General features: G+C 35.0%; 1 protein-coding gene across 4 annotated transcripts in view; it reads left to right on the forward strand.

Annotated features, from left to right (window-relative positions):
- The window catches only part of Ser (protein serrate), a 223,794-nt gene that overhangs the window by 166,811 nt on the left and 35,413 nt on the right, over positions 1-21,570 (forward strand). For all 4 annotated transcript variants that reach the window (XM_081972144.1, XM_081972145.1, XM_081972146.1 and 1 more), the window contains exons 8-9: positions 18,487-18,600; positions 18,663-18,872. In XM_081972144.1, coding sequence (XP_081828270.1) covers positions 18,487-18,600; positions 18,663-18,872 — 324 coding nt within the window. The remainder of the gene's footprint in view (positions 1-18,486; positions 18,601-18,662; positions 18,873-21,570) is intronic.

The following is a 21,570-nucleotide window of genomic DNA, read 5'->3' on the forward strand; positions in this document are numbered from 1 at the left end:
TTGGACTCTCACAAGTGTTAAAAGTTCAGTTTTACACTATAAAACGATTGAAACACAAAAATAACATAATGCTCAGTCAACTGAGACAACAAACTGGACCACCCTGTATATAAATATCTCGAACATGGGACACTTTTTTATAGCACTCCACTGATCTAAAAACTATACAGCGTGTCCCATTTGGGTTTCGTGACTCTCAGTACTTTGAATACAGTTTTCTGAAAATTCTCTCTCTTAAATATCTCAGAAACTTTGTCCATATTACTTTTGGGGTCACTGTGTATTATTAAATATGCGGTGTGTTCAATTTGAGTTTCTTTCATTTTTCTAACGACAATTCAATCCAGTCCACGTAAAAATGCAAATTAATATCACCAAATAAATCTTCTTTTGCTTTTCTAAGAAACAACCTTAAAGGTCCTTTAAGTTAAAAGCTTCTTGTAAGACTTTTGGCATTCTAGTATTATAGTATTATTTGTGGTTGTCTCTCAAAAAACAATTAAAACAAACTTTCAAAATTTTGAAGCAATTTAAAAAAAAATCGAATATCTTGGAAACGGTTATGGTTAGAGATTTGGCAAAGAGACCTTAAATCTTATGAATGTAGCTACCAAATACGAGGATTTAAAGAAAAGTTTTGTAGTCAAGAAGCTCAACTGTATTACTTTAGCCTATTACATAAATAATACTATTATTAGCAGTATTTTAAACTTGCATTTACCTGAAATATACCATAAACCAACCTAGACCTAGACGAAGAAACGAAAATACTACATTTTTGCATTATTTTATTTAAAATTATCAGTTTAGCGTATCCATTATGCAGTAAACTGTCCCCTGTTAAATTAAACTAATTAAATTGATAAAACTTTTTGTCATTATTTTTTGAAAAACACCTTTAATCTGCACATTCAATAATTCCTCCAATTTGCTTTGTCGGGCTGTTTTAATTGCGCGTGTTTCCGATGATCTAAAGTTGTCGCCATTCATAATCGGTAAGATATCAGTTCCAATTATCCCAAATTAGTGTTTCCTGTCACACAAAAAGTCCGCCACCTTCTCCATGTATCCCAACTAATAAGCCAATAAGGCGGTTTAATACAATTTGCCGTCATCGCGTAGTCCGTTCTTTAGCCGAATCGGTATTTTAACGAGATGAAATGTAATTTAAAAGTTGCCGAGACCATGCCCAAGTGCCGATTTACCAAATGCCAGCCAGAAAGTTACCAATTTGCCGATAAATTCTCTATCCTGAAAGAAATTTTTTTTTTGCTTTTTTCAGCCTAAAATGACAAATGTTTCCTTTTTGAACGCAAGTTCTTTTCTGCAACTACTAACTTACGCATCCTGCAATGCAGTGGATGATGTAAGGCGATACTTCACACGATACATTTAAACGTAATTGAAAGAGGAAATTAACCTCGCAACATCTTCATCTGGTTAGTTAGGTCCATTAACTAGGCAGGCTGATTGGGGAACAATTTTTAATGGCGACTATCATGATTTATGCTTGGAAACTCTGTATAACCAAATTGGACATGGTGTTCGAACATAAAGCCAGAATCATACCATACAAACCCTGAAACAGTTAATAATTACTTAATAACCAACCCATGTTGCTAACTTTCCCAATTACGTTAAAGTTTGGAAAAGGAAAGTGTGTTCAGATTGCCCCAATCAAATATTACTAAAACTGCCTACAAACCTGAAAACACTTCTGATCATATTGATCATATTACAAACACGATCAATTGAAATGCAAAAAGAACCATTTCCAATGGTTTTTACAAGTGTCATAGAGCTTTCAAGAATATTGAATTGTCAGAGACCTCTAAGAAGCTAGAAAAAATTGCTAGAGGGCTCTAAAAGTGTCTTAGACTTTTCAAGATTTTTTCAAAACTCCCAAAAGTTCCTAAGCTCTTTCAGAGACCTCTAAAACTGTCCTAGACCTAAAGATCCTTCAAGAACATTCCAAAATTGCCAGAGGCCTCCAAGCTCTATCGAAAATCTCACAAAAATATCCAGAGGCCTCTATAAATGTCCTAGGTCCTAGACCTTTCAAGAATTTTTTAAAACTGTCAGAGGCTTCCAAGCACCATCAAAAACTTAACAAAAATGCCAAAGGCTTCTACATGTCTCCTAGACTTACGAAAAATCTATCAAAACATCTAGAGGCCTCTAAGCATCATAGAAAACAAAAGTGTTCAAAGGCCTCTACTAGTGTCTCTTGAAAACCTCACAAAAATTATCAAAAGCCTTTGCAAGGGTCCTAGACCTTTCAGGATTTTTTAAAATTGATAGAAGCCTCTAAGCTCTATCCAAAACCTCACAAAAATGTTCAGAGGTCTTTAAAAGTGAGCGATACTTTTCAATAATTTATTAAAACTTCCAGACGCCTCTAAGTACTATAGAAAACCTAACCAAAATTGCCCAGAGGCTTCCATGCACCATAGAAAACTTAACAAAAATGCTAGAGGCTTCTACATATCTCCCAGACTAACAAAAAATGTATCAAAACTTCTAGAGGCCTCTAAGCACCATAGGGAACTTTAACAAAACTGACCAGAGGCTTCTACAAGTGTCTTAGAGTTTTCAAATTTTTTTTAAGACTGCCGGAAGCCTCTAAAAACTCGATTGAAACATTATATATTTCCAGGGGCCTCTACGCTCTAAAATCCTAACAGAAATTTATTAATTCTTCCAAACGGTTCTAATAAGCTGTATTGAAAACCTCACAAAAATTATTAGAATTTTTACAAGTGTCCTAGACCTTTCAGGAATTTTGTAAAATTGCCAGAGGCCTGTAAGCTCAATCGAAAATCTAACAAAAATATCCAGAGGCCTTTAAAAGTGACCCATACTATTCAAGAATTTATTAAAACTTTCAGAGGCCTCTAAGTACTATAGAAAACCTAACCAAAATTGCCCAGAGGCTTCTATAAGTGTCCTAGACCTTTCAAGAATTTTTTAAAACTGTCAGAAGCTTCCAAGCACCATAGAAAACTTAACAAAAATGCCAAAGGCTTCTACATGTCTCCCAGACTTACGAAAAATGTATCAAAACTTCTAGAAGCCTCTAAACACCATAGAAAACTTTAACAAAACTGTCCATAGGCTTCTACAAGTGTATTAGAGCTTTCAAAAAAATTTTAAGACTTCCGGAGGCCTCTAAACTCTATTGAAAACATTATAAGAAATTTCCAGGGGCCTCTAAGCTCTAAAATCCTAACAGAAATTTATTAATTCTGCCAAATGGTTCTAATAAGCTGTATTGAAAACCTCACAAAAATTATCAGAATTTTTACAAGTGTCCTAGACCTTTCAAGAATTTTTTAAAACTTTCAGAGGCTTCCAAGCACCATAGAAAACTTAACAAAAATGCCAAAGGCCTTCTACATGTCTCCTAGACTTACGAAAAATTTATCAAAATATCTAGAGAGGACTCTATAGAAAAAGCACCATAGAAAACACAACTGTTTAGAGGCCTCTACGAGTGACTCTATTGAAAACCTCAACAAATTTCCAGAGGCCTCTACAACTGCCCTAAAGCTTTCACGAATTTTCTAAAATTGTCAGAGACCTCTAAACTCTACTAAAAATGAGCTTACCTTTCAAGATTTTTTTAAATTTGCTACAGGTCTCTACTATTTCAAGTATGTTCTAAGGACATAAACATACCTTTTCATTTTTTACTCAAAAACGAACCACTGCACCAAAAAATCATACAAATCATCAAAAAACTAATGATGTATCATAATACCATACAATCTTGCATCAAAACAGCCATACTAGCAAAAGCCCATATAAGGTAAAATAACTTGAAACCCCGAAATGCAAGGATATACGTAAGTGTAGATTTACAGATTTAGCATTTACCTTTCTGTTTCGAATTGCGCAATCAAAAGCAACATTTAGAACGAAACGAAAATTGATTAGACTGTCGCAAAAGTAGCAAATATCACTAAGTTACGCCGTCGAAATGTTTACGGGACAAGTGGATATTCTCAAATAGGACGGCGTTCGTGATTTACATTTCCACGTGAGCGAAGCTGATATCTACGACGCTGAAAGGTGTAATGGAGTTTCTATCAAAACGGTGGTCTTAATGTCTTCATCTTGTTGCATTTGAAAATGGAAATCTGCATATGGGACGAGGCCGGATTTGCATATAGTTCTTCCTCGCTTGGGAATTGGATTGCGCGATGCTATGAACCGTTCCACACCTTCCGCGTTTAAAATAATTCACGATTACGGATCTTTCTCTCTCTTATTTGCATACAAGTTACGTCCACGACCACTACCCTCATTTCAATTATTACAATTCAAAAAGACTTTATGGATTACTTCCATGCAGGCTACGTTTCTAACCTAACCAGTCATTGAACTCACTGAGAACTCAATCCCAAATTTCCATAAAATATAAAAGGTGTTCGGTAATTTAAATATAAGTCAGCATATTTTCCTAGTTATTTTGAAAGTAGTAGCTTTTTTCTGCAAAATTGTTATACATATTAACTTTGTCTTCAATACACTCTTAGAAACAGTTTGCTTAAGTAAGCATATAAACCAAAAATCTTTGAAACAAATATCACATCAAACCAACGTACGTCTCGTTTAACTTTCAAAAATTTCTTGTGAAATCCACTTGGAGTGAGAAAATGACAGTTTTAAGCACATTTTTGGAATCCTTTTTAAATTTCCTATCCAATAACCTGAAAAAACACTACAAAATTTGGTAATCGGTGAGAAAAGCGGTGTTAAAGTTTGAACTACCACAAACGCAGTTTGAAAAGACTGTCAGGAACAAAATCGCGTGTAAAACCCACTTGCAATGAGAAAATGACAGTTTTAAGCACATTTTTGGAATCCTCATGAAATTTCCTATTCAATAACATGAAAAAACACTACAAAATTTGGTACAGTTAGGGAGAAACGCGGTGGCAAACTTTGAACTACCAGAAACACAGTTTACAAAGACAGTCAGGGACAAAGTCGCCTGTAAACCCCACTTGGAGTAAGAAAATTACTATTTTAAGCATATTTTTGGAATTCTCATGAAATTTCCTGTACAATAACCTAAAAAAACCCTGTAAAATTTGGTACAGTCAGGGAGAAAAGCGGTGTCATAACTTGAACTACCAGAAACACAGTTTACAAGGACAGTCAGGGACAAAATCGCTTGTAAAACCCACTTGAAGTAAGAAAATTACTGTTTTAAGCACATTTTTGGGATTCCCATGAAATTTCCTGCCTAATAACTTAAAAAAACACTTAAAAATTTGATACAGTCAGGGAGAAAAGCGGTGTCAAAATTTGAACTGCCACAAACACAGTTTACAAAGACAGTCAGGGACAAAATCACGTGTAAAACCCACTTGCAATGAGAAAATGACAGTTTTAAGCACATTTTTGGAATCCTCATGAAATTTCCTATCCAATAACATGAAAAAACACTACAAAATTTGGTACAGTAAGGGAGAAAAGCGGTGTCATAATTTGAACTACCAGAAACACAGTTTACAAGGACAGTCAGGGACAAAATCGCTTGTAAAACCCACTTAAAGTAAGAAAATTAAGCACATTTTTGGAATTCTCATGAAATTTCCTGCCTAATAACTTAAAAAAACACTTAAAAATTTGATACAGTCAGGGAGAAAAGCGGTGTCAAAATTTGAACTGCCACAAACACAGTTTACAAAGACAGTCAGGGACAAAATCACGTGTAAAACCCACTTGCAATAAGAAAATGACAGTTTTAAGCACATTTTTGGAATCCTCTTGATATTTCCTATCCAATAACATGAAAAAACACTGCAAAATTTGGTACAGTTAGTGAGAAACGCGGTGGCAATCTTTGAACTACCAGAAACACAGTTTACAAAGACAGTCAGGGACAAAGTCGCTTGTAAAACCCACTTGAAGTAAGAAAATTACTGTTTAAGCACAATTTTGGAATTCTCATGAAATTTCCTGTGCAATAACCTAAAAAAACGCTTAAAAATTTGGTACAGTCAGGGAGAAAAGTGGTGTCATAATTTGAACTACCAGAAACACAGTTTACAAGGACAGTCAGGGACAAAATTGTTTGTAAAACCCACTTGAAGTAAGAAAATTACTGTTTAAGCACATTTTTGGAATTCTCATGAAATTCCCTGCTTAATGACTTAAAAAAACACTTAAAAATTTGATACAGTCAGGGAGAAAAGCGGTGTCAAAATTTGAACTGCCACAAACACAGTTTACAAAGACAGTCAGGGACAAAATCGCCTGTAAAACCTACATGCAGTGTGGAAATGGCAGTTTTAAGAACATTTTTGGAATCCTCATTAAATTTCCTATCCAGTAACATGATTGTAAACAACAAATAACTAAATTTCTATAGAATATTGTCACGTTTAAATTTGTAAAACCCTTTTGGTTCAGCAAGATCAAAATATTACAATAATAAAACCATACGTACATTTGTTAAACAACCCAGTGCGGGCTGCAGAATTCGGGACGACTACATTTTGTGGCGCGAGACGGTGGAAGACTCCGTCTCGTGCTCCGTCTCAGCCCTGGACATGTGTTTTGTGGCTGATTGCGTGGTAGTTCCAGTGGATCCGCCTTGATTTGACGAATTTGAGTGCTGATTATGGCCTCGTCTAAATAGTTTACTATAAAAAAATCAGATCCGTACTTCGATTGTTTTAATCCACATTTTTGTTCAGTATAGCACTTGTAATAAACGGATCAACTCTTGAACGATTTTAGTTAGATGATTTAGATTTTCTTTAGAGGATATTAGATTTTCTAGTACTTTGGTTGTAAACTGTTTTCAATAACTGTTTATATTATATCACTCATATAAAATACAGCAAAGTTAGTATAGTTGTTCTGATGCACACCACGCCCTCTAAACCTCCAATATCTCAAAACCAAACCTGTTATTTTCGTGGAACTTTTTAAATTAATCGAGTTCCGTTGAGGTGAAACGTTTCACATAATGAAACCGCAGACCGACTTCTTCAGTAAATGGTAGTTGTCTACCGTTGTTTCTTTTGTTTTTTTTTTTGTTTTTATCTTCAAATTATTATTTATTAAATTATCTTGTTTTGGGGCTTCGCCGCGGTCCTACCGTGTAATTTGGTGTCCCGGACAGGAAATTTAAAAACCCAAGAAGCGCGTATTCGATTGGGTCTGATTGCTGCTTGATGTAGGTCAGGGAATGTTTGAGTATCTTTAATTAACAGGGTAACTTGAGCTAAACCGAAATTTTTGAATAATTAACCATTTATTTGGGATAAAGAGACAACCATGAAGATGGTTAATAATTCAAGTATTTTTACGGTTTTAATTGTATAACGAGAAAAGCGATTCTCTATTCAAATAGTCGAATAGAAATGAGGATCGCGGCCGGTAGAAGGATTTTAATTGAAAGTTATACGATTTTTAATTAAATTTAACGCCTACGTATCCTAAGGCGGCCATATTAATCAATGCCGGTCTTTCAACTGGACTTTGATAAACTGACCGAAGCGGACGTTCAATCAAACTATCGAGAACAATTAAAAGTGATATTTTTGATAGGATAATTAATTAATATTTAGTTCAAATAAGGAAAATGGTATACAATTAAAACGATTCCACGTTCTAAATATAGAAAGTAATTAGGACAACATACAGTTAATAACATTTTAGTTTAAAAAAGTATTATTACACAAAGCGACCGATTTGAAAAATGTTCGTCTCCACTCCTTCTCGGGAACTAATGGCGTCTTCCCATTAGTCGGTAAAAACGTAAATGATCTTTTGATTATATATACAAAACCCTCGGGGAACGTAAATAAATCTATCAACTTTAGAGTGTGAAGTAGCAGCTACCTCTGCTGTTCTCTCGGCCACTTAACAATTATTTTCTAATCTTCTTTTTCCACTTCAGAACCAATTTAACCAGCACGAACGATTAGCGATGTACCATTCAGTTTAAACAGATATTCAATATAATTAATTTTAATATAAAAACCATTTTTTTGGCGTACTTATATGTATAGTTGGAGAATCTGATTCGAATAAATTTCAGAAATTGAATGAAATATACTTTTATTATTTTTACTTGTACGTTATTATTGATCAGGTACAATCATTTAACAAGTCATTGTATCATCTTGTAACGCTCTTTTGCTGTAGAAACTTTTTCAAAAATGCTACCGATAGACTACTTTTTAATGTAATAAAAGCAGAATAACTCCCCAATAACATTGTAGTATATTATATGAAGAACCACTGAAAAAAACTAAGGAAAAAGATTAAAGTTTTAAAAAGTGTAAATTAGTGGACCTCTTAACTATAAAACGTAGACAGTTTTTTTTAAATTTTGCAAATTTAGCAGCTGTATTCTAAACATTTATGGTCTTTTGTAAAATGCTCGTAACTGAAACCATTTCCGAGATATTCGATTGTGTTTACCTTTTTTTCAAAATTTTTAAAAACTTTATCTCCGTCATTGTATATATTCAACTCGATTGAATATATACAGGGTGTTGTTCAAAAAACAGTTTAAATTGAAGCTCTGCCAGTTGCAACCGCGTTTACCCAATATTGTACAAAAAAAAAATTCTTAACCCTGTTTTGTACAACTTTTGAGCACAGTTTAACAATCATGGTCAAAATTTCTTGTCAAAATCACTTGGAGTGAGAAAATGACAGTTTTAAGCACATTTTTGGAATCCTCTTGATATTTCCTATCCAATAACATGAAAAAACACTTAAAAATTTGGTACAGTCAGGGAGAAAAGCGGTGTCAAATCGTGAACCCCCAGAAACACAGTTTGCAGAGACAGTCAGGGACAAAATCGCCTGTAAACCCACTTGTAGTATGAAAATTACTGTTTTAAACAAATTTTTGGAATTTTCATGAAATTTTCTATCCAATAACATGAAAAAACACAACAAAATTTGGTACAGTTAGGGAGAAAAGCGGTGGCAAACTTTGAACTATCAGAAACACAGTTTGCAAAGACAGTCAGGGACAAAATCGCCTGTAAATCCCACTTGGAATAAGAAAATTACTATTTTAAGTACATTTTTGGAATTCTCATGAAATTTCCTGTGCAATAACCTAAAAAAAACGCTTAAAAATTTGTACAGTCAGAGAGAAAAACAGTGTCAAATCGTGAACCGTCAGAAACACAGTTTGCAAAAACAGTCAGGGACAAAATCGCGTGTAAAACCCACTTGTAATGAGAAAATGACAGTTTTAAGCACATTTTTGGAATCCGCATAAAATCTCCTATCCAATAACCTAAAAAAACACTTAAAAATTTGGTACAGTCAGGAAGAAAAGCGGTGTCATAATATGAACTACCACAAACACAGTTTGAAAAGACAGTCAGGAACAAAATCGACTGTTAAACCCACTTCCAGTGGAAAAATGACAGTTTTAAGCACATTTTTGGAATCCTCGTGAAATTTCCTGTGCCACAACCTAAAAAAACACTACAAAATTTGGTAATCGGTGAGAAAAGCGGTGTTAAAGTTTGAACTACCACAAACGCAGTTTGAAAAGACAGTCAGGAACAAAATCGCGTGTAAAACCCACTTGCAATGAGAAAATGACAGTTTTAAGCACATTTTTGGAATCCTCATGAAATCTCCTATCCAATAACCTAAAAAAACACTTAAAAATTTGGTACAGTCAGGGAGAAAAGCGGTGTCATAATTTGAACTACCACAAACACAGTTTGAAAAGACAGTCAAGGACAAAATTGCCTGTAAAACCCACTTGGAGTAAGAAAATTACCGTTTTAAGTACATTTTTGGAATTCTCATGAAATTTCCTGCCTAATAACTTAAAAACACACTTAAAAAATTGATACTGTCAGAGAGAAAAGCGGTGCTAAAATTTGAACTCCCAGAAACACAGTTTGCAAAGACAGTCAGGGACAAAATCGCGTGTAAAACCCACTTGTAATGAGAAAATGACAGTTTTAAGCACATTTTTGGAATCCTCATGAAATCTCCTATCCAATAACCCAAAAAAACACTTAAAAATTTGGTACAGTCAGGGAGAAAAGCGGTGTCATAATTTGAACTACCACAAACACAGTTTGAAAAGACAGTCAAGGACAAAATTGCCTGTAAAACCCACTTGGAGTAAGAAAATTACCGTTTTAAGTACATTTTTGGAATTCTCATGAAATTTCCTGCCTAATAACTTAAAAACACACTTAAAAAATTGATACAGTCAGAGAGAAAAGCGGTGTCAAAATTTGAACTCCCAGAAACACAGTTTGCAAAGACAGTCAGGGACAAAATCGCCTGTAAAACCCACTTGCAGTGTGAAAACTACAGTTTTAAGCACATTTTTGGAATCCTCATGAAATTTCCTATCCAATAACATGAAAAAACACTATATAATTTGGTACAGTTAAGGGAGAAAAGCGGTGTCAAAGTTTGAATTGCCAGAAACACAGTTTGAAAGGACAGTTAGGGACAAAATTGCTTGTAAAACCCACTTGGAGTGAGACAATGACTGTTTTAAGCACATTTTTGGAATCCTCAATATAGATTTAGTCCACTAAGTGCAGAGTCATTCTGAACATTTACGGTTTCTTGCAAAATTTCCGTAACTTTAACCGTTTTCAAGACTCTTGTTTTTGTAAATTGTATCAAAATTTTTAAAATTCTATATCCTCCGCTATTTTTGGGATTTCAGGGTCTGTAAAATGCTCAAATTGTTCGCCTTGAACTGTCCTTTCACCCTGTACTAACCACAACACAAAAAAATGAAGAGCACATAAGATGAAAGATGAAGAAAACATGAACTGCTTTCATTTTGGATTCTGTCAATTTCGGGCAAAAGTTTATCCAAATAAAAAAAAAATTGACAATTCTTTTTATTTAGATATACTTGACCCGATTTAAATTAACGGCCAAACATTTAGTAACCTGCGCTTCGCTGACGATACTCATATAATTGTCCACACACCAGATGCTTAACCACAACTTCTGAACAAAGAAAGCCTAAACCCTAAACGAAAAAGTTACTATTTGGACGCAAAAAGGATTAACATAGTCCAGGTCCTTGAGATGTTAGTTTTTGGAAGAGTGTTGAAGATAGCTTGATGAATTCACACTGGTAACACGGATGTACCATACTGAGAACAAATTTACCAACTTTTTTGACTTGGCCACAGATTTTTACTACATCAAGTACAAATTCCTTCAGTAATCAAAAGGAGCAGTGATTGTGTATTTAACAAAATCTGTCCAAACTAGACTTACTTTACTAAATATTCTTCAGGTAAACTTCAGCATAAACGACACCTATGCAATGAGTAAGTTTAACTTTTGTTAGGGTTTTGCAGTATACAAATTCTCACCAGTTTTGTAGACATGCAGGTGTATCAGACCCACGACTGTCCTTCGTTTCATTAGACAAATAAAATTCCTAAAGTGGAGTGATACGATAAGAACCGGACCGATGCGTTGGAATTTCTCGGAAACGTTAATGAACCATTCTAATTGTCATTTACAATAGCCGATCAATTAATAATAAAGTAAAGTTGACGTCTCACTCGGTCCAACTATCTTCGAAACGATTATTTATGACACGATAACCGCTACCCATAACAGAAAACCTGCTCTTGTTGTCCGGACAAATTTTCCTACCTGTCGAAACCCGATCTGATTGAATTAGTTTTGCGTCAAAAAAAAAAAATCACCCAAAGATAGTACCGGACAGTACGACGGTCGTGTCGGGAATAGGTGGCAACGGTGGAATGCTGGGTCAAAGGTGGAGAAGCGCATCATTTTGTCGTAATTAAGTTTCCCTGTGCGATCGCAACGCTCCCTGCATCTAATAGATATAATAAGGGGGCGAGGTAGAAAGTAATTGCAAGGTACGGTACTGATTTATACGGGCCCCGAGATAACAACAACATACCTATTTCCACAACGGGCAGCTCACTTCCATGTAGTACCACCTAAAAATCTTTCAAATTATGCACAGTCTCCGATATTGATCTTTGAGAAGTTGAAAATTTGAAATTCAAATTTTCGTCCAACTATTGCGATGAAATCTATTCAAAACGTTGCCAAATCTGGTCCATTTAAGCTCTTTACTTACCTTTTCTGTCTTTTCTAACTTTTACAATTTATTGCCAATCAGACAGATTAACGTTCCAGTTTCTTCCATAGCAAGTCAGTCACTACAGTCATTCTGAATCTTTATTTTAGTAAATCAGCTGGATAACAGCATTTTTCAACTCACTTGGAAAATCTCATTGCTGTAAATTTTCTGGAATGATCTGGTTATGAGCTAGCAAAGGATGTTCTTTATGGCAGGGACTACTGTTTTCACTATACTAGTGGTTTTGAATATTCATTTTTCAATTTTTGGAATTCTCATAAAATTTCCTGTCCAATAACATGAAAAAACACTACAAAATTTAATGCAACTAAGGAGAAAAGCGGTATCAAACTTTGAACTACCAGAAACAAAGTTTACAAAGACAGTCAGGTACAAAATTGCCTGTAAAACCCACGAAGTGAAAAAGTTACTGTTTTAAGTACATTTTTGGAATTTTCATGAAATTTCTTGCGCAATAACCTAAAAAAACACTTAAAAATTTGGTACAGTCAGAGTGAAAAACAGTGTCAAATCGTGAAACGCCAGAAACACAGTTTGCAAAGACAGTCAGGGACAAAATCGCGTGTAAAACCCACTTGCAATGAGAAAATGATAGTTTTAAGCACATTTTTGGAATCCTCATTAAATCTCCTATCCAATAACCTAAAAAACACTTAAAAATTTGGTACAGTCAGGGAGAAAAGCGGTGTCATAATTTGAACTACCACAAACACAGTTTGAAAAGACAGTCAGGAACAAAATCGCGTGTTAAACCCACTTCCAGTGGAAAAATGACAGTTTTAAGCACATTTTTGGAATCCTCATTAAATCTCCTATCCAATAACCTAAAAAACACTTAAAAATTTGGTACAGTCAGGGAGAAAAGCGGTGTCATAATTTGAACTACCACAAACACAGTTTGAAAAGACAGTCAGGAACAAAATCGCCTGTTAAACCCACTTCCAGTGGAAAAATGACAGTTTTAAGCACATTTTTGGAATCCTCATTAAATCTCCTATCCAATAACCTAAAAAACACTTAAAAATTTGGTACAGTCAGGGAGAAAAGCGGTGTCATAATTTGAACTACCACAAACACAGTTTGAAACGACAGTCAGGAACCAAATCGCCTGTTAAACCCACTTCCAGTGGAAAAATGACAGTTTTAAGCACATTTTTGGAATCCTCATTAAATCTCCTATCCAATAACCTAAAAAACACTTAAAAATTTGGTACAGTCAGGGAGAAAAGCGGTGTCATAATTTGAACTACCACAAACACAGTTTGAAAAGACAGTCAGGAACAAAATCGCGTGTTAAACCCACTTCCAGTGGAAAAATGACAGTTTTAAGCACATTTTTGGAATCCTCATTAAATCTCCTATCCAATAACCTAAAAAACACTTAAAAATTTGGTACAGTCAGGGAGAAAAGCGGTGTCATAATTTGAACTACCACAAACACAGTTTGAAAAGACAGTCAGGAACAAAATCGCCTGTTAAACCCACTTCCAGTGGAAAAATGACAGTTTTAAGCACATTTTTGGAATCCTCATTAAATCTCCTATCCAATAACCTAAAAAACACTTAAAAATTTGGTACAGTCAGGGAGAAAAGCGGTGTCATAATTTGAACTACCACAAACACAGTTTGAAACGACAGTCAGGAACCAAATCGCCTGTTAAACCCACTTCCAGTGGAAAAATGACAGTTTTAAGCACATTTTTGGAATCCTCATTAAATATCCTATCCAATAACCTAAAAAACACTTAAAAATTTGGTACAGTCAGGGAGAAAAGCGGTGTCATAATTTGAACTACCACAAACACAGTTTGAAAAGACAGTCAGGAACAAAATCGCCTGTTAAACCCACTTCCAGTGGAAAAATGACAGTTTTAAGCACATTTTTGGAATCCTCATTAAATCTCCTATCCAATAACCTAAAAAACACTTAAAAATTTGGTACAGTCAGGGAGAAAAGCGGTGTCATAATTTGAACTACCACAAACACAGTTTGAAACGACAGTCAGGAACCAAATCGCCTGTTAAACCCACTTCCAGTGGAAAAATGACAGTTTTAAGCACATTTTTGGAATCCTCATTAAATATCCTATCCAATAACCTAAAAAACACTTAAAAATTTGGTACAGTCAGGGAGAAAAGCGGTGTCATAATTTGAACTACCACAAACACAGTTTGAAAAGACAGTCAGGAACAAAATCGCGTGTTAAACCCACTTTCAGTGGAAAAATGACAGTTTTAAGCACATTTTTGGAATCCTTATTAAATCTCCTATCCAATAACCTAAAAAACACTTAAAAATTTGGTACAGTCAGGGAGAAAAGCGGTGTTATAATTTGAACTACCACAAACACAGTTTGAAAAGACAGTCAGGAACAAAATCGCCTGTTAAACCCACTTCCAGTGGAAAAATGACAGTTTTAAGCACATTTTTGGAATCCTCGTGAAATTTCCTGTGCCACAACCTAAAAAAAACACTACAAAATTTGGTAATCGGTGAGAAAAGCGGTGTTAAAGTTTGAACTACCACAAACGCAGTTTGAAAAGACAGTCAGGAACAAAATCGCTTGTAAAACCCACTTGTAATGAGAAAATGACAGTTTTAAGTACATTTTTGGAATCCTCATGAAATCTCCTATCCAATAACCTAAAAAAACACTTAAAAATTTGGTACAGTCAGGGAGAAAAGCGGTGTTATAATTTGAACTACCACAAACACAGTTTGAAAAGACAGTCAGGAACAAAATCGCCTGTTAAACCCACTTCCAGTGGAAAAATGACAGTTTTAAGCACATTTTTGGAATCCTCGTGAAATTTCCTGTGCCACAACCTAAAAAAAACACTACAAAATTTGGTAATCGGTGAGAAAAGCGGTGTTAAAGTTTGAACTACCACAAACGCAGTTTGAAAAGACAGTCAGGAACAAAATCGCTTGTAAAACCCACTTGCAATGAGAAAATGACAGTTTTAAGTACATTTTTGGAATCCTCATGAAATCTCCTATCCAATAACCTAAAAAAACACTTAAAAATTTGGTACAGTCAGGGAGAAAAGCGGTGTCATAATTTGAACTACCACAAACACAGTTTGAAGACAGTCAAGGATAAAATTGCCTGTAAAACCCACTTGGAGTAAGAAAATTACCGTTTTAAGTACATTTTTGGAATTCTCATGAAATTTCCTGCCTAATAACTTAAAAACACACTTAAAAAATCGATACAGTCAGAGAGAAAAGCGGTGTCAAAATTTGAACTCCCAGAAACACAGTTTGCAAAGACAGTCAGGGACAAAATCGTCTGTAAAACCCACTTGCAGTGTGAAAACGACAGTTTTAAGCACATTTTTGGAATCCTCATGAAATTTCCTATCCAATAACATGAAAAAACACTATATAATTTGGTACAGTTAGGGAGAAAAGCGGTGTCAAAGTTTGAATTGCCAGAAACACAGTTTATTGCCAATCAGCCAGGGTATCGTTCCAGTTTCTTCCATAGCAAGTCAGTCACTACAGTAATTCTGAATCTTTATTTTAGTAAATCAGCTGGATAACAGCATTTTTCAACTAACTTGGAAAATCTCATTGCTGTAAACTTTTCTGGAATGATCTGGTTATGAGCTAGCAAAGGATGTTCCGTATGGCAGGGACTACTGTTTTCACTATACTAGTGGTCTTGAATATCCATTTTTCAATTTACTGGCCATTTCGTTGATTTCCCAGGAAACTGGAAGAAACATTAGGTGAAAATGATAAGGTTCTTCTGTTCAAAATCTTATTTCATGCATATTTCTGTGTTTCTTGCCTAGTGATTAAAATCAGAATATTATTAATCATACTATACCGTTACGTTAAGAAGAAAATAAATAACAGTCAGATGACCAATTGGAATTAAAAGCTGTACCTACTGTTTGATAATCTTCTGTAGAATTATTTCTTAGGTCATTTAAACTAGTAGAAGACTGGAAATTTGTTGCCAATTAAAGCAAACCAACTATTTAATACATCAGGAGTAACAGACAATTTGTTCACTTTCACAGTCTATCCAAAATCACTTGTTTCAATAGAATCTATAGCTGAGATCCTGGAGGAAGCAACAAGAACAACATTGGAGAGACAGAAACTTAGAAAATCGCTTAAACGAGGGTAAAATTAAAACACTTGATCAAATCCAAAAAAAGCAGTTTGACGTAGCTAAAGTTACAGTTTGCCAAATCATCAATTCACAAATGAACAGCTCAATTTTGTTGTGGAACTTCGAACCAAATTTAAATAATAATAGAAACAGTACTTCTGTTTGATTGTCCCAAAAAGGTAGGAGAAAAACTAAAAAATAAACTTTCCAAGGAATTCTAGAACTTCTAGGAACCTCTAGAATTGACTTAAGCAAACAAAAAGCTCCAAATGCTACTGAAAACCTTCAAAAAGATGCCAGAAGTTTCTACAATTATTCTGAAACTCTCCAAGGAATTCTAAAAGCCTTTGAAGTGATTCTGAGAGTGTTAGGCCTGCAAATATGGAACTAAAAACCTTAAAAAAGTTGCCAAAAACGTCTACAATTATTCTGAAACTCTCCAAAGAATTCTAAAACTTCTAAAGGCTCTTGGAGTGTTTCTGAGAGTGTTAGATGCCTCCAGAGTCTACTGAAAGCCTTCAAAAAGTTGCCAGAAACGTCTACAAGTATTCTGAAACACTCCAAGGAATTCTAAAACTTCTAAAGGCCCTTGGAGTGTTTCTGAGAGTGTTAGGCCTGCAAATATGGTACTGAAAAGCTTCAAAAAGTTGCCAGAAGCTTCTACAAATATTCTAAAACTTTCTAAGGAATCCTAAAACTTCTAAAGACCTTTGGAGTGTATCTGAGAGTGTTAGATGCCTCCAGATGGTACTGAAAACTTTCATAAAGCTGCCAGAAGCTTCTACAATTATTCTGAAACTCTCCAAGGAATTCTAAAACATCTAAAGGCCTTTGGAGTGTTTCTGAGAGTGTTAGATGTCTTCAGATGCTACTGAAAGCCTTCAAAAAGTTGCCAGAAACGTCTACAATTATTCTGAAACTCTCCATGGAATTCTAAAACTTCTAAAGGCCCTTGGAGTGTTTCTGAGAGTGTTAGGCCTGCAAATATGGTACTGAAAAGCTTCAAAAAGTTGCCAGAAGCTTCTACAAATATTCTAAAACTTTCTAAGGAATCCTAAAACTTCTAAAGACCTTTGGAGTGTATCTGAGAGTGTTAGATGCCTCCAGATGGTACTGAAAACTTTCAAAAAGTTGCCAGAAGCTTCTACAATTATTCTGAAACTCTCCAAGGAATTCTAAAACATCTAAAGGCCTTTGGAGTGTTTCTGAGAGTGTTAGATGCCTTCAGATGCTACTGAAAGAAGAGAAGAGAGAAGTTCGAAAAGACGAAAATGTGTGAAGAACCTTACATAGAAGAGGTAACATTAAGTCAACACTACAAATTAGAGAAAGTAAAAGCAAACCAAAATGACAGATTTGAAATAAAAAAAAAAATAAAGCTAGTCAAGAGTACAATTCTAAATACTATAGATGAAAATAACTCTTTGAGTTCAGTTCAAACGATCTTCGAAATCACGGATATGTGGAGCAGAGTAATAGTAAGTTTGAGGTTTGAAGAGATTTCGGGTTTTGGTACCCAACACCAGGTGCAAGATACTAGCTGGCGATGCCTTTGGAGAAGAGTTTTGTAGCTTGAACCTGAACTTCTGTTCAGGAGACAGAAGAAGAGTTCTTCGTTCATATGGATTTTCAGGAGTTGTCGAGTTTTGGTTACATCATCTAGTTTGGAAAAACCAGTCACTCAAACCATATTAATTACTGGGAAAACCTCGTACAAAGGTGCTTTTGAATCGTCTTACATCTTGCCAACCACCCTAGTGTGTTGCTTGAAACTCCCAATTCTAGGAAGAAGGCAACAAAAGAGACACTTGGTTATTTAGGGTATAGTGTTCGTAGTTCAGTTGTTTGTAAAAGAGGAGAACATAGGTATATCTTGGTTTGGAGAGTGTGAGAAGGCCAATTTCATGAATATTTGCGAGTTTTCTGATAATAATAGAAACAGCTGGGATAGGTTGTTGTCTGAATTTTTCATTTTAGAGAGTAATGGTCAGTACATTTGTAAGCAAATGAGATTATTAACTGTTAAGTTTGGAGTAGTGGCTCTTTATTTGTTTTCAGTATTGTCATCCATCACTTAAACTACCTAATTCCGGTTACTCGTATACTTTTACCCTCTTCCATACAGATGAAACCACATAACTACAACAGCTTCAGAAGATTTCTTTACCTCTATCATTTTACCTTTCCAGAAAAAAATTTCAAGCTAAACTTTAGTTTAACTTGCAGATATTGATGAGTGTGCTTCGGCTCCTTGCCAAAATGGCGGTTCCTGCGTAGACCTAGAAGATGCTTTCAGATGCGACTGTCCAGCGGCTTGGGAAGGAAATTTGTGCCAAAATGGTAAGCATGCCACTAAACCGAGTTTGTATTGCACGTGTGCGTTAACTATTTGGCTGATTTAGATGCTGACGAATGTCAACTACAAAGTCCTTGCATCAACGCCATGTCATGCACCAATCAGGTGGGCGACTACCACTGCAAATGCAGAGAGGGTTGGATGGGGAAGAACTGTGACGTCAACATCAACGATTGTGTTGGACAGTGTCAACACGGCGCCACCTGTATCGATTTGGTGAACGACTATCATTGCGCCTGTCAACCTGGATACACTGGTAAGTAATTTTGGTTTTTGATCACAAATTAGCATTTCTGACTTTTATTAACATCCTGATGCATGGAAATGGTCAATTTCTTCCGCGTCCGAGGCACCATTAACATATCTTTCAAATCGACCTGAAAACTCGGGAAGAGATCGGAAAAATGCAAAAAGAATGTCGGTGTAGAGACGTCCATCTCATACGTACATCAACCGGGACAACGTATACAACGTCCGATCTAGTTGAATAAAATGGACCGTTTAAATCAAATGCCGCGGCACGGCATATTTGAATTTCCTTCGTGCAAAGCGTGGAATAAGAATGTTGCCATAAAACAACCGTAGACTGATCTTAATGTGTGTGAATGTTACGTCTTTCCTCAACGAAGATCGTTTTTTAGAAAATTTTACTCAAAATGATGAATTAGTTTCCAAAGATGTCCAACTACAATTTGTATTTTTGCAAAATGAACTGCATTTTCAAACCTCAAACTTTTATAAAGAGTGACTAGCAACAAATGGCACACTAAATTCATTTTTGGTTTCAAAAGAGTGTTGCTTTCCAAACTTATCCTGTAGGTTATGGAAAAATTAAACATTTTTTTATTTATTGCTACACTGAACTTACGCTAAGTATCTCATGAAAATTCATATCGACAAAAACTATCGATTAATATAAAGACAGACTACAAATAGAACAGTTTTGAAATTTTTTCTTAATAAAATCTTGTGACATTATCGGGTAATACTTGATTATTTCAACGGAACACTCTGTATTTTATAATATTTTTTAATACTTTCTTACTACCGATTGAGTGACTGGGATGGTTTTCTAGGTTTTTGGAGTTGGAAACTCCACTAGGTTTTTGGTTGTGGAGAACTTCAAATCATACTTTACAGTTTAAGAGCGACGGTTCGCAAATTTATTTTTTGCAAAATAAGAACTAGGAACCCTTAAACACTTTTTAAGAACTGTTTTAAATTGACGGAATTAGGACCATTTTTAATGTCATATAAACCTCCAAATGCTATTGAAAACTTTCTAAAAAGTACCCAGAGGCCTCTAGAACCATTTTGAAAGTTCCATAGAATGCTATTCTTCTACAATGTTCCTGAGCTCTCTACAACTGTCTTAAACTTTCCCAAAACTGTTTTCAATTGACAGAAGTTTCTAGAACCATTTTGAAAGTTCCATAAACCACTAAATACTATTGAGAACCTTCTAAAAAGTACTAGAGTGCTCTACAAGTGTCTTAAACTGTCCTAAAGTTGTTTAAAATTTCCAGGACCATTTTGAAAGTGTCATGGACATCTAAATGCTACTGAGAACTTCTTGACAAGTTCCAGAGCCCTCTAGAACTAGTTTTAAACTTTCCCAGAACTGTCCATAGAATGCTATTTTTCTACGAAGTTCCAGAGCTCTCTACAACTCTCTCTTAAACTTTCCCAAAATTGTTTTCAATTGACAGAAGTTTCTAGAACCATTTTGAAAGTCCCATAAACCACTAAATGCTATTGAGAACATTTTAAAAAGTACCAGAGTGCTCTACAAGTGTCTTAAACCGTCCCAAAGTTGTTTTCCATTTCCAGACTTCTAGGACCATTTCGAAAATGCCATAGACATCTAAATGCTACTGAAAACTTCTTGAAGTTCCAGAGCCCTCTAGAACTGTCTTAAACTTTTCCAGAACTGTTTTTTAAATTGCCAGAAACCTCTACGACCATTTTTAAAGTTCGATGGACCTCTAAATGCTATTGAGAATTTTATAAAAAGTGGCAATAAGCTTCTACAAGTTTCTTAAACCTTCCAAGAATTGTTTTAAGTTGTCAAAAGCTTCTAGATTTATTAAGAAAGTGGCAGTGACTTTTAAATGCTACTGACAACCTTTTAAAAAGTACCAGAGCCTTCTACAAGTTTCTTAAACCTTCCAAGAATTGTTTAAAGTTGTCAGAAGCTTCTAGATTCATTAAGAAAGTGCCAGTGGCTTTTAAATGCTGCTGACAACCTTTTAAAAAGTGTCAGAGCCTTTTACAAGTTTCTTAAACCTTCCAAGAATTGTTTAAAGTTGTCAGAAGCTTCTAGATTCATTAAGAAAGTGCCAGTGACTTTTTTAAATGCTACTGACAACCTTTTAAAAAGTGCCAGAGCCTTCTACAAGTGTCTTAAACCTTCCAAGAATTGTTTTAAGTTGTCAGAAGCTTTTAGATTCATTAAGAAAGTACCAGTGGCTTTTAAATGCTGCTGACAACCTTTTAAAAAGTGCCAGAGCCTTTTACAAGTTTCTTAAACCTTCCAAGAATTGTTTAAAGTTGTCAGAAGCTTCTAGATTCATTAAGAAAGTGCCAGTGACTTTTTTAAATGCTACTGACAACCTTTTAAAAAGTGCCAGAGCCTTCTACAAGTGTCTTAAACCTTCCAAGAATTGTTTTAAGTTGTCAGAAGCTATTAGATTCATTAAGAAAGTGCCAGTGGCTTTTAAATGCTGCTGACAACCTTTTAAAAAGTGCCAGAGCCTTCTACAAGTTTCTTAAACCTTCCAAGAATTGTTTTAAGTTGTCAAAAGCTTCTAGATTTATTAAGAAAGTGGCAGTGACTTTTAAATGCTACTGACAACCTTTTAAAAAGTACCAGAGCCTTCTACAAGTTTCTTAAACCTTCCAAGAATTGTTTAAAGTTGTCAGAGACTTCTAGATTCATTAAGAAAGTGCCAATG

This window comes from Ips typographus, linkage group LG2, assembly GCF_016097725.1.
Source record: "Ips typographus isolate SLU linkage group LG2, UJ_Ityp_2.0, whole genome shotgun sequence".
Lineage (NCBI taxonomy): Eukaryota > Metazoa > Arthropoda > Insecta > Coleoptera > Curculionidae > Ips > Ips typographus.